Source organism: Heliconius melpomene, chromosome 21 (assembly GCF_056956725.1).
Source record: "Heliconius melpomene rosina isolate 202511_hmr_F chromosome 21, ASM5695672v1, whole genome shotgun sequence".
Classification (NCBI taxonomy): Eukaryota; Metazoa; Arthropoda; class Insecta; order Lepidoptera; family Nymphalidae; genus Heliconius; species Heliconius melpomene.
In genome coordinates, this window is record NC_140409.1 from 14,475,778 (window position 1) to 14,500,456 (window position 24,679).

Sequence of the window (24,679 nt, forward strand, 5' to 3'; positions counted from 1 at the left end):
AAATTAATATTTTTTTAACAAAATATAAAGTCTAAGAAATAAAAAAAATAAAGAAATTACATCTTATGTTATAAAATAAAAATTTTGACAACACCTCAAGATAAGGTACAATTGAACATCGATACACAATGGCTTTCAACATTGTTGGCTAACAGGACGATTGCAGTCAGCATAAGTATGTGTTGTGTTTCTATATATCTTTTGGGGGCGAAGTGTACATGTTTTTCAAGAACCCAAAACTATTTTTTTAGCTTTATGTTCAATAAATGATAGATCAGATCGCGAAACGCGAGTCAAAGTCATTCTCAATTCTTAGAGTAGTTTAGTACACGAAACGCGTCTTTTTATTTGATAAAGTGCTATTTTCTTTATAAAATTTCGTCGTCCAATTCTTTTGTTTGATGTTGATTATAAAGTACCGATATTTTTGTCCCTGACGTGCTAGGTCGATCATTTTTTTCCATTTTATCATAAAAACTAAAAAAATTGAATCTTTTTTAGGTAAATAATATTTATATTACTAAAATATATAACAAACAATGCAAAATAATATATGATATATAACAATAAAAGCATTTGAATACAAATAATACAATTAAAATATTAAAGTATATTTTGTAATATTATAAAAATATATGGCGTTTTGAAATCATTCATGTATGGGAAACATGGACGTCGGGTCTGACAGACCCAGGCCCCGTTTAGAAAGTTAAATACTCACGTGTTTTGAACCCAGAGACACAACCACTGCTGTCTACATTCATTTTGTCATTAATACGAAAGGTACTGAGAGACTCAGTGGCGGAGGTCACCGAGAAGTGGCCGATTTGTAGAATTCGTAGAACTGTCTGGTCTGTCAGACCCGACGTCCATACTTAAAGGTTAACCTTACTTTGGGGGTTTGACATATTAAAATTATTATTGACTCTATTGTATGAGAGCTTAGCTTCTTCTTGCCTAGCTGCTACAATTGCTAGTTCTAATGTGGTAGGCTAGACGTACACCTATCGAAATTGGAAAGTCTGGTTGGTTCTCTATATTGTTCTATGACCATGTTTTCATAATATTCTTTGTTACTATGTTTACCTACGGACAAAATGGTGTCAAGCATATCTCGAAGGCGTTTCCCAAAAGTTTCCGCGTCTTCGTTTTTATTACGTCGCGTTCGAGTTAGCTCTTGCATTAGTTGTATTTCGTTCCTAGGTTCACCTAATCTTCTAATCAAAGCGTGTTTGATAGCGTTCCAAGAGTCTAGAGACTCTTCGTATGCTATTGCATCTATTGCGGCCCCACTGAGTCTGCTTTTGATTAAACACACAATAGCGGGGTGGTGTTTCGCTGCGCCCTCTATTAGTCTTAATATATTATCTACTTCTCTAATATAAAAATTCAAAGTTTTTGAATCACCATCGTAACGTGGTTTAAAATCTGAAATTAACTTAAAACTAGAATTCTCGCAATTTTCAAAAGACATTTTATCTTTTAATCACGACTAACCTATTTAATAAAATAATTCAAACAAATAAAATATTTCAATTCAATATAATATTTATTAAAATAATATTTTATTATTTAATTTAATTATTTATTCATTATTTAATTTAATTTATTTATTATTTCATTTACTTATTATTTCATTCATTTATTATTTCATTTATTTATTATTTCATTTCTCATAAACTTATTCAATAATAGTAAATGCCTATCGCGATTTGAGCTATATAGACAGATACATAAAATACGGAAGGAAATATAGCATAGGAACTTGGATAACAAGAGTACTCACCAAAGAAACCTCTGCATCTCCAACCGGGACTCAACTGCTTGGCAGAACCTCCGATGCTTAGGTGCTCCGCCGGTCTCGCCGTCGTAGATTCTTCTTAATAGATCGCGGTAATAACGATAGAAACCGTTCGCGGGCTTTAAGAGTTTAATTAAAGCCAAATGCCGCGATCCTATCGACTGCGCCAGTTAAATTACTCAGGCGAGAAAAAGGCTTTTTAAAAATTATTTATTTAAATTTATAAACAACCTTTCTGTTTTAAAGCAAGTTGAAGACAGAGAATCTTTATTAAAATTTTATATAATTCAAAACAGTTAAATCATCAAAATACTAAAACACTATTGTTCGAATCCGCGAGGTGCAAGTGCGGCGTCATCGGAATGTATCCTTATGTTTATGTAACTCTCGACAATATTTTTTTTTGTCATTTTTAACTCTTACGTACGACCACCTCCATCGTGGTAACTGTCAGATTAACATGTTTTACATATAACATTCTATTTTAGTATACCTTTACAAGTTATACAATAAGTTAAGGCAATCTTTTAACATTTCTCTGTCTCTGTAAGTTCTCTGTATTTGGCATATGGAGAAAAAAAACAATAAACTACAATATTCATTATTTATTTTATTAATTAACTCCCGCCCCATTATATCTACGTATATAAAACTCTTCCGTTACTGAATGACTGACAGAGTGTGGAGGAGAAGCAAGAGAGAATGAGGAATGGTAATAGGTATGAAATAATGCTTCAAAGTTCGTTACAGTAAAGTTTTTACGTATACAAATACACTAGTTTTTGTTTCATTAAAAATAACCAAGTAGTTATGATTTTACAGGCATTTGATGTTTGCAAAAAATTCAAATGGCGCTAACAGGCCGGCGGTGACGTCACAGGTCTGGCAGAACTCACTAGTCGCCAACGGTGATAGGAGATCTCGCGCAGTACTTTGTTTGTTTGTTACTCGCTTGTGTTTAGTGTTAATACAATTAATTAAAATGGATAAAGGATTCGAAAAAGGTTAATCGGATAACCTACCTGTAATAGATGGATTTATGGTTGCCGATTTTTTATCGAAAAATAGTTATTTCATCGCCGCAGAAATGCAAGGAGTAAAAATGGGAAGATAAGTTTTGTTGTCTAACTAGTAATATTATGTTAATTTGGGGTATAGATTAGAACTATCTTATGTTATTTTATTTGAAACTATTTATTTAAAACTGTAATGTAACCTAACCTAACTAGTTTCATATTGTAGGTAACGCTATTTGCGTTAAAAGTACCAAATTTTTTATTCAAGTTCAAAGTAGTAAGATTGTTTTATAAGTGAAAATAATATAATAATAATATAACTAAATTCATGCAGTAAGTGAGCATGCACAATTTTTTTTTAATGTAGATTTTTAATATTTTTATATATGTATATCTGAATAATATTTTTATTGTGATTATTGAAGATCGGCAAGAGAGATTTATGGTCATGATGCGGACTATTGCGTGCTATTGCGTACGTATAAGTTAAAAGAATAGGTTATGTATGTATTGCCAAATGTAGATTACAGCAGAACACCGCGCACGCATTAAACTATATTATTGCAGCTTAGAATGCAATGAAAAGAAGCAATAAGCTTATACATAATCTGCGAAGATTGTGCCGCCAGCAGAGGTGATTGTAAACATACCATGGCATTTATAATGGGCTACATCGTCGAAGCGACGAGTCTTCAACAACTGCAACCAAGTCTTCTTTTTCTTGGCATTAATCCCGGCGTATGTTGCCAGGGTCTGCCTTCCTGCTTAACCTACTCCACTTTACACGATCTGTCACGTCCTGAGTGGTTTGATCATTGGCACTCATGTCCTGTATCACGACATCCAAACACCGCATTCTTGGGCGTTCGGAGGTCTAGCTCCAAGGACAGGACAGACATAGCAAGGAACTTGCATCCGACATAGGTCCTACGCCGGCGCGCAACGTTGCCATACCATCTTAGGCTACGCTTTTGGAGCTTATCCGCTACGTCATGGACCCCAAAACTACCTCGAATGCGCCAGACCGCAGCATCTTCATTTCCGTGACGTGAAGCTCCTTAGCGTGCCGAGATAGTGCTGGCCAACATTCGCTGCCGTATAATAGAATCAGTCAGATGATGCTCTTATATATCAGCCCATAGAGCTTGGGTGGTATTCTGCGGTCGCAGACCACACCAATAACCTCCCACCATTTGGCCCAGGCAGCGCTTATCCAGCCATGGACATCGTGATCGATGCCTCCAGACTCATGCATAACGGATCCAAGGTACTTAAAACTTTTCCAACTTAACGGCTGGCTCAGGACCTATAAGGACAGTGCTCGAGTCCGGGCTCCCTCAGGCTATGTATTCGGTCTTCGACACATTTTGTTTAAGACCGCCGTTCTCAAGACCCCTTCAGAGGTTCACTTTACGCTCCAGAATTAGTTGCTTCTCTTCAATGAGTGTAATGTCATCGGCATACATCATCAGCCATGGAGGCTGGTCCTGGATGTGAGCCGTGACAGTACACTACAATAAATAAGAACAAAGTAAAAGCCGAGCATTGGTGAACCCCCTACTGTGATCTTAAGGGTTTGGTGTCGCCAACAGCAGTCCTAACCATCGCGAATCGCAAAGCGGGATCGTGGTACATATCTCTGATAATCTCAATATAGGCCTCAGGGATCCCTTTGGATCGCAATGCCATCCAAATACATTGATGAAGCACAATTAAAGGCCTTCTGCAAATCTAAAAAGGCCGCAAATCTAATGCAGAGCTCTCCTTTTTTTTCCTGTATGTCTCCATCAAAGTTCTGATTAAGTTTGTGGTAATGCCCAAGCCAAGCCAAGTGTTGTTGGAAAAAATTCATGCTTTCTAGTATCGATACTACAATAAAAATAATCAAAGCTAAAGATTTTGGTACAACACGCCATGAAACCGAGCAGGATAGAACTGTTTTTTTAACAAAGTACTATCAAAACTTCAATATCTTAAAATACAATGCTCGCTATTACATTATGTATGTGAAAAAAAAGATTTTAAAAATATACCTATATATTATTTATTAAACGAAACTAAATTTGTGGTGGAACGCCAGCTAAAGAAGAGCACGAACTGCGAGTGAACGAAGACGAACTGAGCGAGCGAATTTTGCAAGACCTGTGACGTCACGCGAGTCGGTTATGGCCCGACGGAATCTCGCGTCGCGCGCTTACTTTAAAGGACAATATCTCAAAAACTAGACGTATCAAAATAATTCTTTCACAAGTATTTTTTGTTTTTAAAAGACAATACGATGAGCTAGAATTTAAAATTAGTGATTATTCTCCATTGTAAGAGAGGACGGGAGACGCGCTTACACTCTGGCCGTATACATAATATATATTAGCATTAAAGTATACATAATATATTTAATAATTATTCTGATCATAATTTGTGGCGCTTATGTTACATACAATGACAATTTATATATTACATGAAATGGCACACTTAGTACTAGGTTCTAACGCTCGTGCTCCCCACCAGCTCCGTGCATGCAACCGGTGTCAATGTCACGTTTGTCATATATTTCATTAGTTAATCTATACAATAATAATAATAATATTCAAGTAATTATTTACATTATACATGGCAAACGATAGTTTGGTCTACTATTACGTACACTCGGGTAAAGTGGGCATAAACTTTGAGCTTCAATCACCCTCGTCTGAACGTATACTATCATATAAGGTATTAACTAATCTATATAGTGTTTTACTAAAGTAAGTCAAGTCCTTTATCTTATACCTATAGCGTAATTTGGAGTGGACTCTGGAATGTACAGGCAAGATAAATGAACGTTAGAGCTACTGGTTTATTTTGGCAAGTTCTGCCGTTCTGCGAACCAGTCACGATGCGAGCCTTGCGAAGGTTCACTTGAGGGCTAAATCAAAGCATACTTACACATACATAGTACAGCGCGATTGTTAAACATCTGGAGATAAAACGTCTATAACCGAAATATATTTAAATGTAATTAAACTAATTATCACAGTTATAAAATTAAAATAACATTTGCATATACATTGCATTATACATTCGAAAAAAAAACATAGCCTTTCTAAACTAAATTAATAAATAACTTATAATTTGCGAGGCACTTCTTTGAACAAGCGTCTCGTACGAAAAAAATTATACAAATTATATTTTCAACAGTTTTTACAATAATTAAGTAAATAAAATAACAAAACTGGTTCATAATCGTAAACAATCTAGTTTTAAGTTTTCACAACAACTAACACTAACCATTGCATAATGGCACGAGGATAACACACGGTACGACGGCGACGTACACGCTTGCCTACACGGTCGTCTCGTTACGGCGCAGCGGCTGCAACTCGCGCTGCAGGTCGTTGTAGTACTCATGGTCGGACATGGACTCCTCCTCCACGGAGCGGTGCGCGCCGGCACACGCCCCACTCGCGCTGGGTCCGCTGGCGCTGCTCACACCACTTGCCTCAGCCGAATGTGTCGCGCCCGGCGTCTCGGGACCTGTCGGGATACCGAGCGTCTGTGAAGGAATATTCTGCTCTGACATGAGATATTCCGGGTTATCGACGCATCTCTTTGATGCCATGTATCCGGTGTAACAAAGGTCCTTAGGATCTTGCCCCTCGGTGCTTTCGCCTATGAGGTCCATATAGGCCGAGACGTTTTGAGTATGCTGAGGCGAGGGCATAAGATAGTCGTCTTCGTCGAGTGGCAAATTTAATTTTAAATTTCCTACGTGCGCCTCCTTTGCCTTAGACATATTTACATCTAAGCAATCCGGTCTCATTCTCATAGGGTCGCTGCAATATCTTGAGCTTGAACTCTCCGATGCGCTGACGCCGTGGTTATAATAATGGCGTAGTTCTACGGCTTCTTGGTTACCAGAGTTGTTGTATCTTAAAAGGTCACGATCCCAAGATCCTGATCTATTTGAATTGTCTATGATAATGCCTTCCTGGCCGGTAGTGTTATTTGTCCACGTTGCGCAGGCCTTGATGGCCTGTGGTTCGGCCCCAACGGTACATGTAGTGTTAGTAGTGGCAGTTCCAGCATTGGACTTAAACTTTGGCTGCAAGTACTCGTCTGCTTCTACTAGCGGCTCGGGGCCATCCATAGCCGAGGAAAGGGTTCTTATTAATTCTTTTTCATCCTGAAATTGAAATAAACACACGTTAAAATAATATCTTTAAACCTAAAATAAACACACACAATGATAATTAGCTTTGTCTTCTATGGATTTCCAACAATATTATCTGAAATCATATTGCTTCATGCATGCATGCATTTTTGTTACATAAAAGACTTGAATATAATGATTATATAGAATGAAAATATCATAAAACGACATATTCTATAGATGACTTCAAAAAAAAAAGTGTAAAGAGCATTTTTTTTTACTCTTAACATTCGTTTTGTTGTATTTCGAAAAACAAACACTTTAAGTCCCTGCAGTTTAATTAAAACAACAAAAAAATACCTGAGTAGAATAGGATGGTAATCGCATGAACTTGTCTCCAGGAATGACCAAGTAACGTCCAGGGTCACGGGCCATTTCTGCAAATGTATCAGCCAATTCTTTGAATGTAGGACGACTTTCTGCGTCTAGCATCCAACATGAAACCATAACACAATAAATGTCCAAAGTGCAGATACTCGGCTGCGGTAGTTTTAATCCATTTTCAATAAGCTCTGGCACGTTTCTCGCAGAAATCTCTGCATAAGGTCTTGCGCCATAGCTTAATATTTCCCAAATAGTTACTCCAAAAGCCCATACGTCACTCTTATGCGTAAATATTCTGTGTTGAACACATTCTAATGCCAACCATTTAATAGGCATTTTCCCACCGGCTGCTTTATACTCATCTTCATTGATATTTAACAATTTGGCAAGGCCAAAGTCTGTGATCTTCACACAATTTGGCGTTTGAACTAATACATTACGAGCCGCCAAGTCCCTGTGCACTAAGCGTTGATCTTCTAGATATGCCATTCCACGAGCTATTTGAGTACACCAATTTAGAAAAGCCTTAGAGCCTATTTTTTCTTTGTGAGTTCTCACATAGTCTAATAAACATCCCAGTGGCATCAATTGCGTTATTAACATCATTTGGTTCGTCATACAAACAGCAAGAAGCTGTAGTAAATTGGGATGTTCAACGCTAGCCATTATGTAGGCCTCTTCCAAAAAATCTTTACTTGTGCTAGCTCCAGGTCCTTCTTTTAATACTTTTATAGCCACAGGAATTTTTACATTTTCACCTTCAGGGACCCAAACTCCTTTATAAACCTTGCCAAAAGCCCCAAAGCCGAGCATACCCCCTCTTCGAAGCTCTACTTCTTTAACAATTCTTAATTTTGCTAAATTAGGTTTAACATTAGTCGGTCGTAAAGGTTCGTTATCTTCACAGCCAGTCAGTACCATAGTCATTTTTACAGCTTCTTTTTTGGCTTTAGCCTTTTGTCTACAAGTGTAACCAATAATTATCAATATAACCAGAAGTATTGATGCTAAGACTAAAATAATTACAAGAACTGTTGGTATCTTTGCTGTGGCCATATTAGGGTGACCGCTGGCTGTGGCAGAACAGAATGGTTCACCGATAGAATTTTGTAGTAATTCATCATAATATATTTTATGTGGAGCTTCCTTCGGGCAATCTGGGGTACAATTAAATTTTTTTGAGTCTCCAATGAAAACTTTAAAATTTTGACATTTTAAGCAATCTGTTGACGACGGACTCATGCATCCTTTACATTCCGGATGGCAAGGCGTGCAAAGGCGATTAATTTTATCTGTGAAATGATCCAAAGGACATTCGTCTTCACATTGATCCCCACGTTTGAAACCATTGCACACTTGGCATACTTGTGAATGTATGCCGTAGCCACTGCATTGATAGCAAAGTGGGTGACATTTACGGCATGCAATTTTTATTTTATCCTCAAGATCCTTAACGTTACCCACCCATTCATTATAAAAACCGTCAGGGCATTGTTCTTCTTCTTGTAAGCAACTTTCAATTGTGGCATCTTCGCTCAAAACAGCCTTCTTGCACTGATTGCAGCCGCCTTTTCTAACTGAATTCGCTGGGCCAGTGCATCCCTCTAAACAATTCTCGTGGCAAGGTTGACAAGTACCGTTTTCTGCGGCGTACCTGGACTCGGGACATTCAGCAACGCAGTATGGGCCGTCGCGGACATGCTTACATTTTGTACAATTAGCTCGGGTTGGACCCGTACATTCGTCCAAACATTCAGGGTGGCACTGTTCACAAGTTTTTGAGCCGGCCTTGTATAGTCTGAAATAGATTTAATTATTTTTGTTAACTCATGTTTTTTTCCCATTTTGTTGTATTATAAACATCAAAGTACATTCCTGTCCTCGCATGCACGAAAACCAACACAAACAATTACACATATACGAAACCACACACATATCATACTTAAATAGAATATTTATGAAGATAACTTTGATAATAATTATAATTTTAATATCGTCACGCATCAGTAAAACATTAAAATATACAATTTTTAAATAAAAATAAATTATTTGATATTTTGGTACAATTAATCATTTTACTTCGTTGTTTAAAATTCTTTCAATAACTACTTGAAATTATATATTACAGAACAAAGTAGTAAGTAATCGTACTGTCGCAAGCATAAGCCTAAATCAAAAATAAATTTTACTGACCCTGACATCACAGAGCAATTGTTAATACAAATTTCGTCGAATTGATAATTCTCACAGGAAAGGCATTGGTCTGGTCCAGGTCCCCAGCATCCATCAGAAGAACATTCGGCGTCACATACTAAGTGAGATTTTTCTAAATAGAAAATAATAAAAAATATATAAAAAATATTTTAGCTAAATACAATATGTCAAAAGTCGCATAGCAATCAGAAGTCAGAGTTTTAAAAAAATATGTATTCGCCAGCGTTCACAGAATAAACGCCAAGTCGCCTAGGCAATGTTATAGGTAATATTTTTAAATAAGTCTAAATGAGGATCCTCAAAACAAAACGCATCGCATAAAAACTCACCACAAGTCCTTTGATCACCATTTTTCTGAATCACTTGTTTGTGGTCTTTAGATTTGACAAGTTTGTTCCAAGCAATGTGTTCAGCAAAACATAAATGTAGGTTTTCCATAATTGCTATTGCACCTGAATTGACTCGTTTAAGTGACTTCAATCCCAATGATTTTAAAGATGTTTTAACAATATAAAGGGAAGCAAATAAATTTTCGACTACTTGACGACCTCCAATCACTTCCAGGTTTCGAAAGTATGAGAGACTGGTGAAGTTGGGATGGTGTGCTTGAACATTTAAATATCCGGTCACTTCTCTTACTGTGCTAAACACTTCTAATGCATCGGGTTCCATTTTAGGATAGCGTTCACCGAAGGAATAATCTGGATTAACATGTTGAAATCCAGTGAATGTCATTTCCAATATTTCGATCGAACCATCTATAATGGTACAATCTCTGAAGCTGTCTATATTTCCGGAGTGGATAGGTTTTTCAGCGCGACATGTTTTTGGACAAGTCACGTTGCAAGGGATACATTCTCCGTTGACCGCTGTTTTGTTGGGTGGACAACTTCTTACACACGCACCATTATCTTTTAGTAAGTGTTCTGGGCAGTTTCTCACGCACGTCGCACCATACGCATATTTTCCACTCGGGTTCGGTTCCCAGGAGTATGTGGTTGGATTGTACTTTTGCATTGGAGGACATTCTTGAGAACATGTACCCTCGTCGTAAAAGTTGCGACACGCTAAGCACTGACTCGGTAAAGGTCCAGTGCATCCTCCTGCACAGAAAGTATTGCAGCAATCCCTCGGGTTAGGTCCAAAACAGCGGCCTTGGGCACATTGTGGACTACAGTTTGTCTTGGAAAACTTTTGACAATTATGAGCTCCTTCACCCCAACAGCCGGCCTCGCAAGACGGATGGCACGGAGGACATTCTCTTTCAGGCGCAGTAAACGTATACACGAATACATAAGTGGCATTTATACCCGTTATTATTTCATCCCAATTTATAGTTTTCACATGACATAAATTGTAATTGTTGTATATGCCCACGCTGCCTCGTAGAACGTCGCGTAGAGCTGGTAGTTCAAGCGTGAAAGCCGAAGACATCGTTACCAAAAGCGCAAATTCTTCTTCCCGGACGTTCAATTTGAAAAGAGTTCTGCCTCTTATAATTTGTAATTGAGGCAAAATAATTTGGTTCACTTTGACGTAAGAGATAAGGACGTATCCTGTCACTTCTCTGATGTGCTGCAGGAAAGAAAGATCCATAGTTTCATTTTGAAGCCACGTCAACTCCAAGTTACCGTCGACGTACGTGCAGTTTGTGAAGCGATCCCGCAGATTCCTGTAGTGTGTGTCCTTGTTTGACGGGACTGACATTCGGCCATTAGTACCGATGCAAACTGAAAAAGAAATAGTTTATGTCAGTATGCAAAATAATATTTTAATGAAATACCTACTTTAATATAAAATAATAATAATTTTAATGCTAATGCATTTTGTCTATGAAAAAATTTAAGAACTTAAGTAACAAAATATACTACAGATATTACAAGCGCTAATAAATACAAATTATAACAATGGCGTCTATGGAAGTCAGTCTACTACTTAAATAGTCAAGAAAATATATGATTTTTATATGACACTTCATATTATTATATTAAGTCTAATAGAAAATTACGAGCTTGCTTTATTGGAGAGAACTTAGGTCATCCGAAATGAGACCCAGGAGGCAGTGGGGGCGGCGGGGGCGGTCCGCGTGGGTAGCCTGGCTATGGGTTTGAAGCCAGTTTTCTCTACTACGCTACACGTAACACCTCTATTTGTGAGTGATCCATGGAAACAGCTTAAAGTGCGGTTGACGAGTCGTGGCCGCCTTGAAATACGGTTTTTCTGATGTTCGCGCATTGTTCACTCGGAACCGTACTGTACAATGACGAACACCCTGTTAGTGTTAGACGCAATTGAGGTATAAAACGATCGCAGATCGTCGACGCGGTCGGTCTTTATGTGCATATGATTTATTTTTATAATGCAAATAACTAGCGTAGTTTGTATTTAAATGTTTTATTTTGGAGGCTCATTGCGCTTGTGGAGACTTGACATACAAAGTCATTTTAATGTATGAAAGTCGTCGGGGCGCAGTGGCACACCCATTCCCCTTGGGGGAATTAATTATTTTTCTTCCCTCCCTTTGGTAATGTGACAAAGCCTCTGGTCACGAGTCTTATTACAAGATGCACCAGCAAAGCACAGACGTAACAACTGGTCATAGAAAATTGAATTTTGGTATGAAGCTTGTAAAGATAGTGTAAAGGATCACTAAAAGTAGATTTCTCGAAATTCCTATACAACGGAAAAAAATCTAAAAACACTTTTAAAAAATTGCGGGTGACGACTGGTAATATAATAAAATTCAACTAACTACCTACTTAAAATGATTTCTTTTTCAAATATTTAAAATTCCAGTTGTAAATACTTGAGAGAATAAATTTAATGACACGCCATTTTAGTCGACGGTATCCAAATTAAACAAAGGAGTCAATAGAAAATTTTTACCTGCACTAGGACAAAGGATTTTTGAAGATATTACATTGTATTGTGAAGTATGTCCGCGAGGCTCCGACGACTAGCTCAGGTAAATACTTGTTTGTATCTATTATTCACTTCGCAGAACATCGCAAGCCATCCAAGTCGAGATTAAAAAAGTATAGCTATGTATGAAGTGGGAAGAAGGGCAATATAATCTTTAAAATAATCGCCTTATGTTTACTGAATAATAAATTAATTCCGTCTGACTGTAAGCGCAACTCAAGGGTTTAATTTCCAATCGAGGGAATGATCAAGTTTGGTTTTCCTCGCCGACTTAACTCGATAAACGAAACTCAACATTTAAATATCAATATCTCTAAAATTCTACGAAAAGTGGGGGGCGTTGAGTACTGCAACTCTCTGGCTACCCTGTTATAAGCAGAATACCGCGTGAAACTAATAAAAATAAATAAAAGAAAACAATGTAGGTACTCGTGTGACGTTGGAAATGTCGACCTCATTTTAGATTTGATTCTGGTTACGAACACAGTTTTTATTAATTTTATTGAGGGTATCATTATGAAAGAAACTATATTTATATATAAATATTAATATTTATATATAAATATTAATATTTATATATAAATAACCTAAAACTTATCTTTTAGAGGAATAAGTTAGAAATTTTTGTTACATACATATTACAAGGTAGACTCCTACTCCGTTACGTCATTAGATACTACATGTAGTTCGAGGTTCGATTCGGGGCCGGGTAGGCAGTGGGAGTGTTTCCGTCGACCCAGTTCCACAGTCGATGGCACGGCCGATAGCATTCACGTATGGATGTTGACCGGTCACTGCGCACCACCGTGACCACCGTGACCACCGTGACCACCGCGCCGGTGCGAAAATATGCTCTCTAGCTTTACGTTGTATCCCGCTTTTAGTAGAGTAGAGGGGATACCATGTTAAGATACTTCGTTCCCCATTTTCCACTAAATTTTCGAGATATTGCATTTTAATTGGCGGTAGTCAGCGATGCGATTTCTATTATTATTAGATCGGGGAAATTAAAATAATTTATTTTTGAGAGGGAAATCGTACCCACAACCGTGCCGTTACTACGCTACTGACTTTACTCTACGAGTACTACTCGCTGCCACGTTATGCTCTCAAAGGCTTATTTCTATGACTTGGTTGGTTTAATTTTAATATTTTTAAAAGTTATCTACACTTAGAAAGGAATAAAAACACCCACTACATTAAAATTATGTGTTAACTAAAAAATAAATTTTGGTCTCATGCAAGTCTCCAGGCTATTCAGGCCAGCGAGTCGGTCCGGCGCGGCGCACAAAGCGCAGTGACTGGCTTGTCTCAGGTTAATGTTTTTATCCATTTACTTGCATTCTAAAGCTTTGGAACCAGTTTGTATCGACTAACATTTCATTCGAGTAGCTCTACCTTTCACCGAGACCGAGCATATTTCTACGGCTACAATTACCTTTATTATCTATATATAATATGTATGTACGATATTTTATATATAATGTTTATTTAATTCAAATTATTGAATTTCGTTAATGCATCGACGGAAAGGGCAGTAACTATTGAACCTAGGGAACAGATGTATTAGTACATAGGTAATGTTGGTGAAATTCATCTCAACTTAGGTTCTATCTAACGTACGAGTATATTTAAGTACGGTATAATAGTAGATTCTTTTGTCTATTAAAATGGCGATAGATATTGCGGGCGATGCTTGGTTTTACTATATTTTTTGATATTCCATATAGAGTAAAAATTAATACGTCAAAGAATGTTCGCTAATACAATTTTTAATTTCTGTATCAGTTTTATTATTACTACTGACCATCAATGATACGGAGTTAAACCAGTTTTATATCATTTTAATTACCAATATAATATAAGGTCAATGTCGTCGTCGATCGTAAGGCGTATCCCAGGGACTAATTAAAATATAAATATATTGATTCTTCTTTAATAGCAAAATTGAGAAAAGTCACATATTGGTTAATCAAAAACGCGCATACTTCGAAAGTTAATATTATGTAGTATATACGTACGCTTATAATTAACAATTCATTTTAAACGTTTCTTTTTCAAATTCTTGTGTTGATCGTCACTAATGGCAAAATCGCAACGTAATTTGTTATTAATATTATTTTAATGACACCTACAATCTACATAGCTTACAGGCAACAGGTTATGTAGAGGTAATAGGTAACGTAGAGGTTGCAGGTAACGTAGGGGTTACAGGTAACGTAGAGGTTGCAGGTAACGCAGAGGTTACAGGTAACGTAGAGGTTACAGGTAGCGTAGAGGTTACAGGTAACGTATAGGTACCAGTGTAGCTGTAGAGTGCGTCCGGGGACCGCAGACGGAGAACAATCGAATGAAACAATGGCCCTCTCATGGCAAGCGCTGTAAATGTGAATTATACGACAAGTGGACTAAACGAGTTTACAATAGCAGTGCTAATGAACTTTTCGGGATAAATCTCAACCAGGGATGGTCTTTCTTTCTATTGTTACAAGTTTTTTTGTGTGATTCTTTTGTCAATGTTTAAATAATTTTGTAAACGTTTATAATATGGTATCTATACTAATATTAAAAGGCTGAAGAGTTAGTTTGGTTGTACGCGTTAACCTCAAGGACCATTAGTTCTCTTAAAAATTTTCAATTTTGTCATACATAACACTAAGTCATACTCAATTGACCACACGAGAAAATTCGCAGATCAAATTAATAAATTGAAAAAAGTTAAATGATGAACGTTCAACAAGTGTAAAATATTTTTTAGAGATTCGCGCCTCCCAATCAAAAGGTTTCCAACCCCGCTACGTTTAACTGTTTATACGTTTCTAAAAACGTATTTTGCTTTCCTAGTAAACAAACTATGTTAATTTGTAATCAAAGTTGCTTTAGAAGTTATAGCACAGTTAAGAGGAAAAATATTGCAAACTGATCTAATTTTTTTAAAAAAAAGGCACAAGAGCTAGAGATATTTATTTGGTGTATACGTATAAACATAATATTTTATCTACATTTTATACTAGAGCCTGTTTCAGAGTTAAGTACTCAAACCCTATTACTAAGACTCTGTCTGTCCGTCTGTCACCAGGCTATATCTCATAAACCACGACAGTTAGACGTTTGGAATTTTCATAAATGTATTTCTTTTGCCACCTTAACAAGAAATACTAAAAAGCAGAATGATATAAATATTAAAGCTGGCACCCATACAACAACGTTATTTTTTGCCATTTTTAAAGGTATTGGTAAGAACTAACGGCCTCCATACTATTTACACGATTTCATTTAAAGAGCCCATCCAAGTTATAGTAAATGCATTATACTAAGAGAGTGTTTGTTTACAGTCGTTCCGAAGGTGCCGGGACTCCGCACTCTGCACGCTCGCTCTTACACAGTGCTTCCGGAATCACGTCATTCCGGAAAATTCATGAAGCCATGTTCACCACAATGACCACAGTGACACAGTTACAATTTAGAGGTAGATAAAAAAAACATTTAGTTTCCATTGCCTTTTACGAGAATACGAGGCGCTGGTGTTTTTTAAGGTTTCACTGAGCGGCAATAACGTGCTCACGCGCTTGATCTTATACTTGTATGTTTGGTAGAGTCGCATCGACGACGGAGAAGCGATTGTTACGGAAATTATAGTTTTATGGAACGGAAAAGACCACTCGAGACGGTTCTCTTCGCTTCCAAATCACTACACAGTATTAATTTTAGACATAAATCCGAATCACACTTGGTCACACTAGACTGTAGGCTGTTTGGGCGTAGGGTGTAGGGCAAACTTACTCTTTCCCTTGACGAATTCGGAGTGTTTGTGCCTCGCGGGCACGAGGTGGTGTATGCGTGAGGGGCGCGCGGCGGCGGCGGGGGCTGCGACCGCCAGCCAACAAGCGCACAAGAACAACACACGAGCAGCCAACATGCTGCGACATCACTCTTCACGGCCACTACCGACCGCGGCAACCTCCCATCGTGTACTGCCGCCGTGCGCCCGCGCCGCTGTACACACACACACGCACACACTACACGCACGCACACTAATACACAGGTCGAGGTTGTAAATATATTCAAAAGTTGTTTTTTTTATATAACCGAATTGTAAAATTTAATTTTAATATTTCGTTTACTTTTATAAAGTTTGTTGTATTTGTTGATTACGTTAGTTTCTTACATGTACTTGTTTATTTTTTTGGTATATTTTAATACGGTAAATAATAAAATTGGTATATTTTAATACGGTAAATTAGACGATTGCTGTTTTTTTTATATTTATATTAAGATTTTCTTTTATAATAGGAACACTTATATTATGTTATGAAAAATCCTTATATAAACAGTTTAAGAATTATGCTGAAAGCACTGAACTTTTTTTAATATAAGATATTTGAAGAAAACATCAACTTGACGATAAAATTATTTATGGCACAAAAGCAGTTTTACTAAGCCAAATTTAATAAATACAAGTTAGATCCTTGTACAGGTACACAGGTATAGGCAGGTATGCGCGCGCGCCGGGCGGGGGGTATGCGCGCGCCGGGCGGGGGGAATACTCGTCACTACACACTATTAAATACGCATTGTAGCTCGTGCTATCCCGTGCTGGTCCGTGCTGACCCTCTCATGCTAACCACGAAGGCCTGAGCCTGATGGTATTGGTATTCTACTTCAGAACTTATTGCGAAGGCTGAATCTATCTAATTAATTTGCCGCGTACTTATGCGCGTATTTACTATTGCTCTCATCTAAATATCTATATCTAAGTATCACTATACTGCTACGTTCTGTTAGTAGAGGATCGCGCGCGTTGAACTCTTTATGAAAGTCCTATCGGGGCGGACGAAGTGAAATACTCAACGTGGTGTCATTGCTCGTTTCTCATACTTGTATATGTCAAAACGGTGAGAGCGAGGCAATGTATACTTCGCTTGTGTTACCGTCGTCAGTCAGTAAGGAAACGCGCCGAGCAGCCTTCAGTTAGAGAAACCTTTTCACATTCCTGAATTGCAGCTTAATACGTACTATTATATATTATTATTATATTTTTTGTAACGACTTTGTCAATTGTCACCAAACATAAAAGTATGATATTTATTTTTGTAAAATATGTATTCTAGTGTAATATTAAAAGTATTGTTATAGGACGCGATGACTTGCCTTATTCGTAGTATTATATTTTATAATTCTCTCATCTATATATATCTATATATATAAAATCGAAAGGTCACTTACTCATCACGAAATCTCAGAAACTACATGTGCTAGGAATCAGAAATTTTGCATAGGAGTTATTTATAGGAAGTAGGTGCTCGCTAAGACGGGAATTTGCAATATTCGACTTCTAAGGGGTTGTTTTTGGGGTTGAAAGTATGTAAGAAACTTCAACAAATGCTAGAAGACTCAAATTTTGCATGGACGTCATTTATAGGACGTAGGTACTCATGGACACAGAAATGAATAATAAGGTAGTTCACGCAGGCGAAGCCGCGGGCGGGCCGCTCATGTACTGCGCTGAGCCCGCGCGGGGATCAAAATAATGGTTTCCCACCCCTCCCTTCTCTCCGCACCCACGGCGCAACCTACCGGCCGCAGGCCTTCAACGTTCCACTCTTGATGTCTATCAATAAGATTGAATTTTAGATTAATAGCCCATCTTCTGTTGTTCGAAGAGTCAAGTTCACATCTCTAAGATGTTATAAGAAGCGTCTGTTGCCCCCCGCAGCTCCGACGGCCGGTACCTGCGAGCTCCTCTTACCTCGTACTTCTTACATCGACGTTGTTGCATGCTGTCAGAACGCGACTGAACAATTCTCATGGTAATGCAGAGTGTTCGTGGAATGATCCCGACCACCGTCTCGTCCTGAAACGCCTCGAGCTTTGACAATTTCCACTGATGAATAACATATGTATGTGTAGAAGTCATTTCAAAAGATCAAACCGACTTCAAATACCTGCCTATCAGGTGCTGCCGCAGCACTGCGTCGTTCACAAAGGACTTAAGGACTCGCTTGTATTCCTCGCTATTCACACGACTTACACAAAAGGGATTTTTTTCGTTCTGAGATTCCCAGCGAAATCTAAACGTGGACCGTAATATGAGAGTGTGTGGGAGCCATGTCTATGATACTAGCTTTCATCCGCTTCGTTATATGGAAATAATTAAGAGCTAACGTTATATAAACTAAACTAAAATAATTTATCAATTCGACCCAGAAGTTCCTGAGATGGGCGTGCTCAACCAAACGAATTATCTCTATAATATTATAATACATGGCGACTCCGTGAATCGACGTGAATCGACAGAGCTATAATAGATGTCCTCTAACACACTGCCTAGTTGTAAATCGAAAGCCGAATATTTGAATAGTTATAAGAGGTCGCCCAATCCGAGTGGTTACGTCTGAGGAGCAATAAAAACAAAAGCAAAAAGTATGTAGGTATATGGAAATCACAGTTCTGAGAGCTTGTTACAAAGCTAAAGTTGATGGCTTATCCCTCAACAGACACCAGGCGCGGTAACTAATTCAAAATTGATTTGGATAGATGGAACCCGGTATTAGGACGAGCGAACGAGGTACAGCTCGGCTTAGTGTTGCTTTACTTACAAGCTGCCACGGCATGAATAGGGACAGTTTCATAATGTACTGAAATGAATATATTCTTTTTCTTTTGGTTCCGCCATCAACACGAAATGCCTTCACATCTTAATGGTCATAAAAATATTTGTATACACAAGAATAATTTAACGAGTGAACATCAATAGAGTTATTTACCGGTCCACTTAGACACACGCAAGTGCGCTAATCTATATATATAAAAGAACTTATCCTCACTGACTGAGGTAAGACGCACGCACAGCCGTAACCGCTGTGCGTAGAAACGTCAAATTTGGACAGATGTTTACTTTCAGAATCTGGACATCCACTAAGAAGGAATTTTGAAAAATTTTTACCCTAAAGGGGTGAAATAGAGGTTGAAAGTTTGTATGGAAAAAAAATTAAATCAGCACCGATTTTTATAAAATTAGAAATTTAGACTCTTAAAAATATTTAATTGAACACATGTTTCGTGGTTTATTAGAATTCACCCCTAAATAAGCAAGCGAAGCTGCGCGCGCCCGCTAGTTATACATATAGTCCATGGTACTTACTTCTAGAATGCTACATTAGGTAGTTTAACGGTCTCACCCTCCCACCCTCCTGACCCTCTATAGTAGTGACAGTCCATAATATTGAACATACTTAAGTAGTAAGGAAGAAAGTATCTTAATTGGAACAGAGTGTCTCAACACTAGGTTGCCAGATTCCCTCTGCCTACTCTGCAATGTGCGGGACACAGCGTGAAGTTTCTTTGTGTAAAATAATGTGATGGGAACTTTAAAGCTTAAAATCAATTGCTAATTGTATACATCCATATTAAATGAGCGTGTAACTCGATAGCTAGAATTGTTGGTGGTGTATGAATGCGCAATACCGACGCCGCACCGCTGTGATGCGGGCCAGCCAGGCTTGCTGGTTAAAACAACACCTTTTTTTATTATTTCTTTAAAAATACAAAATTTTGACTCTTTATATTGGATATTTTGCAACCGATTTCGAAGAAACTTCTTATAGAGTTTTCTTATTTTGTGCTCCAACACTTATAGACTGAGATCCCAGGACCCCCAGACCTACGTCATTTTAGCAAACTGTATGCATACTCTCTAACTTGAAAGTGGGAACCTTAACAAGTAACGCTCATTACCGTTAGAGGTTATTGAGAGTACCTACCGGTGTGTGTTTATGCCATCTAAGTGCATATAGTATGTAATTATACATAGTACATTATACTCGTAAAGAAAGATATTTGTAGGTACAGATAAGCCGTAGTAGAGTCGACTATCCTTGATCTTAGATACTGCCATTGGACTACGCGGGCGAAGCCGAGGGAACACAGTACATGTGTGTGTACCACGTAGGAGACGGCGCGTCCGTGTGTGCGTGGCGCCAGGTAAACTAATGCAAAACTAATTCTTGTCACATTGTTTCCAAAAAATATGTTGTTAAATTGCCAGTAGTGGCGTAAGTATTGTTATTGCGAATGATCGCGCTGTTGAATATAAATAACAACGACACGAACGACTCGTCGACTGTAATGGAATAAGCGTGAAACTGCTTTCTGTAAATGTAAATAAAATAACACTTTGTTTACGTTTGCGTGAAAGATAAACAAGTGACGTATGCAAATGTGAGTGAACAATAGAGGGCACAAGTTAGAGGGCAGAGGGCGTGCGGCGCGACGTTTCCTGCGCCCGTCGAGCGCCAGCCGACGCGCGTTCCACCTAAATTATTTATTCCATAAACAATATATACACAGTTTAATAACAAAGAAACGAAAATAATTAATTACCCCAAGTGGAAGTCGATCCTACGGTGTCCACTAACATATTAAAACATGCATATAAAACATATATACATACGAGTACAGTTAAGACGCCAAATTTGTCGTAAAGGCGGTCGTATCTTAAAAATGTAGTAATTATGAATAAGTTTACATGCCCCATTAGTACCGGCGGCCTCTTAGCCGCTTTACAGAACTAAAAGCAAAACAATCACGACCTCTTAAAATCGTCAGAGGGCACTTCTAAAAAGAGATAAGGCCCGATGTAAAAAAGCGGTTCCCACTTTGTAAACAGGTTGTTAACGATCGTGTCGCGGTGTCCGGTGCCTGTTTTCGTTTTCTCATGTTCCATTTGGGGCTTTTTTTTTTAATTTAGTGCTTCACTTCACGGAACCCACAACCTTCGTGCTTACAGTCTGACGCTATCGCACTGTACCACGACGGTCTCGGACATTTTTAAAACAATTTTACATTAGCATATTTGTTGATTTGTTTTTCTTTATTTTAGTACTTATACCTAAACTAATGCTTAATACCAAAAAAAACATGAACATTAAGTTATTTTTATATATTTTATACATTCACTGGTCACTTATCGTCACCGCATGTTGCAATTTATGAGGGTCCCAAAGCAGAGCCATTAACAAGCCATTTAAAACTAATGATATTATTTAAAAGGACACGATAACAAATTGTTCTATAATAAACGCGGTTCATTTGTGTTTTGGGGGATAAGGAAAAACTAAGGAATCCTTTGGATGTCATATTCAATGGTAACATACATATAATACTAGCGGCAACCTACGGCCTCGCCTGCGTTTAATGGAAATTATAACAAATATTTTTGTGACTGAAGTAGTTCCAAAAAGAGGTTTACAATTTAAGCCAGAAGTTCCTGAATGTAGCACGTTTAATCAAACAAACTGTTCAATTTTTTAATATTAGTATAGATATTAAAATTGACACTAATTATAAAATAAGGAAAATTGATATTGATATATGTTACTAGTGTATGAAGTATATATTTCTGTACGACGACGTGTTTTGATCAAAGAGTTAACGCGTGGGTAACATCGTCATCGGCATCGGCACTCACTTGTCAGTGAGACATATATTTATTAGTTTCACGCTATATCCTGCATTTAGCGTAATGGACAATGGGAATAAACTCCATATTAGAGTCTAGACATTTCACTCTAGTGTCTAGACACTCCTTCTGGGTTTCACAAAAAATGAAATTATTCTTTTGGATTCACGCTGTATATATGCACAAAGCATTATAGGTAGAGGGAACCTAGTGTAAAGACGTTACCATTAAGACACTTCCGTTCTCTACTTAAGGCCGAATTCTGGAAGCATTTCGTGTTGACGGGATTCAACGCCCCGCTCACCCTCGTTACCAGAGCGAGGAAATAAAATTATTAAATAAAAAAAATAAATAATTAGTGTTTACCCGATATATTTCCTGCTGTGCCACAATGTTCTTATCCTGGAGGTATATAAAATATTAATTACGACGATCTTAAGGCCGGTAACTTGAAATTTGAGACCGAATAATATCTTACATCAGTTAATGTTTCTTATGTTTTTTATTACTTGCACAGTGGGACCCATCAGTTTATAGGAACATTAACGTATGTTAATCTACGTAACCACATACGAGTATGTATGAGTTAGAAATCAGGAAAGGAAGTCAGTGCTCCGACTGGTCTCCTAGAGCCTGCGGTCGCGGTCACCGGACCTTTTAACATTTATCTAAAAGCACGGACACGAACGACTCGCCTATTAGTAATCACTTACGTTGAAAGGTCGGGAACAAGACATTAGAGTGTTTTAGCGACACGAGGAGCCCCGCTAAATAATACAAGTTAAATACTATACTGTAATATTAAAACAGATCGTTGGTCCACCTGGTAGGGGGCCCATACTCTAATAGTCTGCCCTCTTAACATGAAGGTGTATATTTAGGAATATTCTCTGTATATTTCCCATGAATATATTTTTCTCCACGACCAAGCTGAAAACGAGAGGACAGTTACCTCCGGAGCGATGTTAATTACCATAATGTATCAAAAAGATGTAAAGATAAGCAATAACATCCTCGACGAGTGTTTTGATCGTTCCATCGTAAACCTGATCTCTAATATAAAAATATAAAGTTCGTCGCTTGACACGTTGAGCTCTAATGTATGGGCGGACTGTACTGTAGAAACCAGTACGGTGCTATATGATTCACAAACGGTTCAGTGCGAGACGACGTAAATGGTACATAGATATAGTGGAAATCGAACTCACTCCCATTTTATTAACACAGTAAGACTAGATTCTAGCCCCAAAACGGCCCGCCAGTGAGCTGTAAGCAAGAAGCGAGCACACACGCCTGAGACCCGTCCGACTGGTCGCTCGAATTCCAAGTAATTCGCCTCGGACAGGCGCTTACAACGTCTTACACTTTCGACACTAGCAATATCAAATATATTGTGGTTTATTTTATATTTTAATTGTGTCAGTCGAGACAGGCTGTGGGTTCGATTCCTACTCGACGAAATTAAATATTTAATATTTATATTTGTTCACTCTGGTATTAAGGCAAAGCGCCTCTAGAAATCGCGAATCATCGCGAGCTTTCCCGTCTACAGTAATATTGTAAAGCTGATCTTGGTCGAACGAAATGGTTATGGTTCTAGAAATGCTGATCGCAATTGAATAACTACTTTTGTGTTGTATAGTCTCCCTATGGACTAGACAAGACGGTCAGACTCACATCGGCCACCTCTGATGTGTCAAATACAACTCACATTTATTTAGTTATTCCAGTTATTCCATTTGAGCTCGCAGGCGAAGTCATGTACAAAAGCTAGTTTCCTATATAAGGAAAATGAAAGTGATATAATCATATACAACATCTAGGCTCTTGTTTTAAACTGTAGCGAGTGTCGCTCGATTTCTTTTTATGCAGCAATATTGACAAGTTGCCCACGTATGTCTTTCACAAGGTGGAGATGGAGACATGTAGGCGCGGCCCACGACGGCGGCCTTTAAAAATAATGTCGAAACGATCATTGAAACTACATTGATTCTTTATCTTTTAGTATCTCTTCTACGCCGCTTCTCTGCATAGGTCTCTGCTCGCTATACGGTCCGCGGCTGCAGTGGGTGCCCGGTGGTGGCAGAGTGGTGGCAGAGTGATGGCAGAGTGGTGGCAGAGTGGTTGCAGAATGGTGGCAGAGTGGTTGCAGTGTGGTGAAAGTTATGTCATGTGACTGCATGCCGCCACCGCTGTTCGAGCCTGTGCTCTATTAACCTGCTTGCCGTTCAAATATTTACCAAATTGAGCGATTGTCACTTTCGAATCGCGAAATCCATATATTAATACGTGAAGCAAAAACTTTGTGTTCCTTTTTACAAAAATGACGCGGACAGCGGAGTATGATATCTGGCACAGCTTTAGTTTATATAGAGTTCGACATAGCAGCTACTCTAATCGTAGTGTATGTTTGTCTGTTTGACATTTACGTACCCACACCGACGACAGGATACCGAAAACTTTATGTCGATACAATTATTCTGTATAAACATGACGAAAATATTTTTATCGCTGTGGAAGTGGAAGCCTTGAGGAACACGGAGCAGAAAGAGACTGATTATGTTGAGTAGAATAATATTTGCCTATGTCCGGGCTCCCACCGTCGCACCGTCGCACCGTCTCTATACTCGTATACTATAGGTAGAGCATTGTGTCGCCAAGGACGGCGCGGACAAGGGCGTCCTTGTCTCCGCCGCACATACAAGCTACGCCGCTAGGTCACTTATAGGAACACTAAAGTCTTATCTATTTAG

At 38.2% G+C, this 24,679-nt stretch overlaps 1 protein-coding gene across 2 annotated transcripts in view; it reads right to left on the bottom strand.

The window, feature by feature from the left end:
* Positions 1 to 2,391: 2,391 nt before the first annotated feature.
* Positions 2,392 to 24,679, bottom strand: part of Egfr (epidermal growth factor receptor) — an 86,419-nt gene continuing 64,131 nt past the window's right edge. Inside the window, exons 1-5 of one of the 2 annotated variants that reach the window (XM_085205780.1) lie at positions 16,250 to 16,445; positions 9,874 to 11,274; positions 9,524 to 9,656; positions 7,307 to 9,128; positions 2,392 to 6,979 (exon numbers count right to left, since the gene is read on the bottom strand). In XM_085205780.1, coding sequence (XP_085061906.1) covers positions 6,140 to 6,979; positions 7,307 to 9,128; positions 9,524 to 9,656; positions 9,874 to 11,274; positions 16,250 to 16,385 — 4,332 coding nt within the window. In that variant the 5' untranslated portion in view covers positions 16,386 to 16,445 and the 3' untranslated portion in view covers positions 2,392 to 6,139. Of the gene's footprint in view, positions 6,980 to 7,306; positions 9,129 to 9,523; positions 9,657 to 9,873; positions 11,275 to 16,249; positions 16,446 to 24,679 lie in introns of those variants that run through there. The other variant, XM_085205781.1, reaches the window with a different exon arrangement.